The 4,620-nt window shown below is 35.1% G+C and overlaps 1 protein-coding gene across 1 annotated transcript; it reads right to left on the bottom strand.

Moving 5' to 3' along the window:
• Positions 1-2,266: 2,266 nt before the first annotated feature.
• On the bottom strand, positions 2,267-3,371 carry LOC131054392 (ferredoxin C 1, chloroplastic). The gene has a single exon (XM_057988909.2). The coding sequence runs from the start codon at positions 3,081-3,083 to the stop codon at positions 2,556-2,558; it is 528 nt and encodes a 175-aa protein (XP_057844892.2). The 5' UTR covers positions 3,084-3,371; the 3' UTR covers positions 2,267-2,555.
• Positions 3,372-4,620: the final 1,249 nt, after the last annotated feature.

Consider the following 4,620-nt stretch of genomic DNA (forward strand, 5'->3'; position numbering starts at 1 on the left):
TATGTTGATGCTATTTAAGTACAAAAACATACTAAAGCAAAAAACTAGTGTTATGTCCTACTTCACACATCATTTGGAAAGAGTGAAACCTTGGTCTATTTAAAAAGATAACTGTTGCTTCATTTTCATTTGCAGTCTGTAAGATTCTAAGCTTCTTCCACAACTTTTCCATCCCTACGCAGAATTTGAAGCTTAGGATAGTCACTTTGCTCACTTGAATCTTCAAAATGATTGGACCAAAATCCATGAGTGCAAAATACAGATGGCAGAGAGCAATCAACAGCAAAAATAAGACCTTACTCCTGCATTTAAGTGTTTAGATGGCACTAATCTCACCAGCCACAGAAGACCAACGGATTTTGAACATTCCAATGAACAGCTTCAGTGCAGAAGGTGATTTACCAGCCCCTCCATCCTCCATTTGCGTGGAAGAACATTGCCAGGAATAGATCTGGACAAAATTGTGGTTGCTTCAAGGATTTGTTCTTCTCTGGTATTCAGTGGCTTTAATAAACTAATGTAGCCTGTGATGTTATTGGTGGCGCTAGTATCCCATATTAGTTCAGAGTCCTTTCATTAGAACGGAGACTATACTGCTGAATTTGCCATGGAAAAAAGAATCAATGGCAAGGAAGCCAGGATTCATAATCCTTTCATGTTTTTCATAATTATTACTCTCATCTAAAAGTGCAGAATCTCTAACAAGTGTTTGTGCCAAAAGTCCATGTCAAAAAACAGCTTGCTGCTTGCTGAGTTTGTCCTGATTCCTACTCTGGCGACTATGGTTTGGTTCACTACTCTTATTGCCAGAGCAAAGAGTGCAAAACCAGATCAATACAAGAACCGCTACTGAGGAAAACTCTTTTTTATGCGGTTATTAGAGAAAGCAAAGGCCAGGATTCATGGATTTCTTCATAGTGGTGAGGGAAAACCAAGGTTGAATCTACAGAGATTTCTTGGCATTTACTTGTAGTGAGTGATTCTGAGATAATTTTTAGAGACCAAACTTTATTTAATTTTTACCCTTTTTTTTTCTGCCTAAAATTGATCAAAATATTGAAGAATTTCACTGCATCCTCTCTCACAAAGTGATGGAAAAGGTCCCTTCAGGTCTTATAACTTATAAGTCGGAAACAAATTGAAAATCTTGAGTCATTTAGCCTAGCTGAGCACCTTTGTTTAGTGTAAAGGCTTCTGTAGTTCTTCACTTTCCTAATGCCAATATTCTTCCTTGGAGAGTTCAAAACACTCACAAGAACCCAGTTCTGGTGCAGTGAGCAAGCAAGGGCTGAAATTGATGTAAAAATTTAAAATGCTTTATTTTGCTTTCTAATCTCTACTGATATTTCACTAACTTAACGAGAATATGAAATTCCTAACTCTCTAAAGCCTATATTGGGTATGCCAATTATAGTTGTAACTTGTTAAACCACCTTGAATTTTGACAGCTAGAACAGAGATGGAAAATTTGATTTGAGAGTGATTATTTGCCTACCCGAAACTTCAAGGGTTGCATAAGTATCTTAAATTTGAATCTTCTTTTTAAGTGTGTTTTAAGCAAGAAGTTTTGAGCATTGCTTACATGTACTGTTTGATTGTAAAATATTCAAATGCACTATCTGAATTACATATTTCTTGGAATTTGTGACTTCGAGCTTGGCTACAGTGCAATGCACCATGAGCATCATTTTGGGCGAACAATTGACATGTGTTCTATAATCCATAAAAATAATCCAGTTCTTTGGAGACAGAGAAGTTTAGAACATTACTTGGACCGTTAACATTTTTCCCATATTTTCTAGATATATTGTAGCCATGAAATTAAAAATAAACTTTAATTTGCAGCATGTCCAAATATCTGATGTTTTATCAAGATCCGATTATAGTTTACGAGTCAATCTTTAAGAAAGCATCCAGACTTCCTGGGAGGTTACCTATTCCAGACCTTTTCAGTTAATAGAGCTTACTTCAAGATCAAGCCTACTTAGCTTGCTATCTACCTCATTTGGAAAAGTTCTCAGGAGTGTTGTGATTACGAAACATTCATTACAGAGCTCCTTAGTTCAATCATTTTCAGGTATGTGGTGTTTTGTGAGTGCTTAACATACCACTTGAATTCATGTGAACCATTATTCATGAAATATAGATTTATGAAGATAGACTCCAAAACCATGAAGTTGAATCCTGATAAAACATCATGAAATTTTACAGATTTAACTATTTCATGGATTTCTTTTTTCTCGCTTTTTTTTTTTTTTTTTCCTGAAATCTGTATAATTTGATGCAGTTTCTAAAATAACAGCTTAAGCATATAAGTCTAATGGCACATCACCGTAGAACAGAACTTGAACTGTAGAAGAATATTTTGCAGAATAAAATTAACTGTAGAAATCTTAAATTGCAGGATTCCAACCATATGCAAGGGAATTCTTCTACGGTCATAACCCAGATCGAAAGATTTTATTGCACAGCGTAACTCTTAAAGCAGAGGCAAAAACAATACAAGGGCAAGAAAATTTGAAGTATATGTAGATAAATTCAAGATGAAACATTGACTAGTCATTGGCCGTGGCAAGCTGCAGAGAGAGCAATTCATCTTCCGGAATGGTCCGAATTAAACAATCTGAACGAGGATACGAAGAGCACATAAGAGCATACCCTTTCTCCACGACATCATCACTCAACATCCCCTCGCTCTGCTCAACTTCTCCGTTTAACAGTCTTGCAGGGCACGTCATGCAAACCCCAAGCTTGCAGTCGTGAGGAACATCAATGCCTGCATCTAAGGCTTTCGATAGTATCGTCTCATCCTCTTCAACTTGTAGGATGTGTTTTTTGCCTTCATGCTCTATTTCCACACTATAAATTTTTCCCGCCCTGCAAAGGAATGCGCCTGAACTCTTCCTGCCAGTTTTCGAAGAGTTTGAGCACAAAACATTGATGTTCCTTTGAGAGAGATATTCTGTATAAAGTCTGTCAAAGGAAAACTGAGCTTGAATTGAAAACCTTCCCTTTAAGGCGCTGGTTTGGCGAAATGGGAGTTTAAATGGAACGATGGAAGATGATATCAGAGACCTTGCCATTTAGCAGGGTTTGATTTTACTGTCTATGCTAGGGTTTGATGAGATGAAGCAAGATGGAGCGAGAAAAGTTTCTAACTGACCTGATTCTGAAATGATCTGCTGTAAACGCCGTGAAATTTTAGCTGCTGTACGCAAGGGGGCAATGCATAGCAGTCATCTTTTAAATTAAAAATGCAAAGATTGATAAAATTTTGGATAAAAGATGCAAAGGTCGACAAATTTTAGATGAATTTGTGTGGTTTAAAGGAAAGAACAATAAGGGTAAACTGCCGCTGGTTTTGTACGACAGCTTTTATATGAAGATGAGGTTCGTCTCTATATGGTTGGCTTATTATTGTTATTAGATTACGATCGCTTTCCAATTTGTTTGCCTTATAAATTATTTGGTAATCTGTTTTTCTAATGTTGATGTTTTTTAATTTTTAAATTGAAATCAATGTTTTGATTGGCTCTTTGAATTTTTTAATTGATAAATTGATTTATTATTTGTTGAAAAATAGAGGAAAATTATTCAATAAAAAAATAACTAGTAAATGTATCTTGGTGTGTAATGCATATGCTGAATAGGGATGGAAGGCCAATTCAACAAAAAATTGGTCTATTTTTTTGCATACATGTATGCAATGCATGAGAAAAATTGGTAGTCCATTTAACACAAGTCTCAATAGATAAGTAATAGCTTCAAATCAATTATACATCCACTTACATGAATTCAAGCATGATTGAAACAAAAAAATTAAATCAAGAACATAATCAAGCTCCATTACCAATAGGGTCATGTTATGTTTGCAATAAGGAGAGAGGGAGACAGTGAGAGATATAGCGGAGTAACAAGATAGAGATAGAGAGGAATGTATAGAGATGGAGATTGAGATGGAGAAGGAGGAGAGGGATATGGAGAGAGAAAGAGAGAGAGGAGAGGGGTAGATATAGATGGAAGAGATAAATATATAGAGGGAGAGATAGAAAGATAAAGATAGATATAGGAAGTGATATATAGCGAAAGGGAGAGATATAGGTGCAGAGAGAGATGGAAAGATAATGAGATAGAGATAGAAGGAGAGATGTAAGAAAGAAATGGAGAGATAGAGCTAGAGTGATGAATAGATATAGTGGGATAGGAGGAGAGATAGAAAGAGAGAGATTATGATATAGAGTGATAAAGAGTTAGACATAGAGAAAGAGAGATAGATATGAGATAGGGAGGGAGATAGCAAGAGATAGAGAGGTAGGGAGATAGAGATATGATATCCAAATCTTGCAAGTATATGAGAATATATATGTCAAGATGCATGCACCAATTTATAACTAACACATCAACAAAGATGTTGACATAGGTTGACACCTAGTATGGTTGGTATACCATTGATAAATCTTTGGATCAATGGTACTAATTTTAACATAATAATACTATTTTTAATCAACATGTATAAACTCATCAGATGACAAATCATAAAACATGATCTATATTATTATTATTATTAAATGCTTATAAATTCATTAATAAAATAATATATATATCCTTAATTTATTTATT

This window comes from Cryptomeria japonica, chromosome 3 (assembly GCF_030272615.1).
Source record: "Cryptomeria japonica chromosome 3, Sugi_1.0, whole genome shotgun sequence".
Taxonomy (NCBI): domain Eukaryota; kingdom Viridiplantae; phylum Streptophyta; class Pinopsida; order Cupressales; family Cupressaceae; genus Cryptomeria; species Cryptomeria japonica.

Coding starts and splice junctions, on each gene's coding strand:
- LOC131054392 (XM_057988909.2), bottom strand. CDS start 3,083: ATGGCAAGGTCTCTGATATCATCTTCCATCGTTCCATTTAAACTCCCA.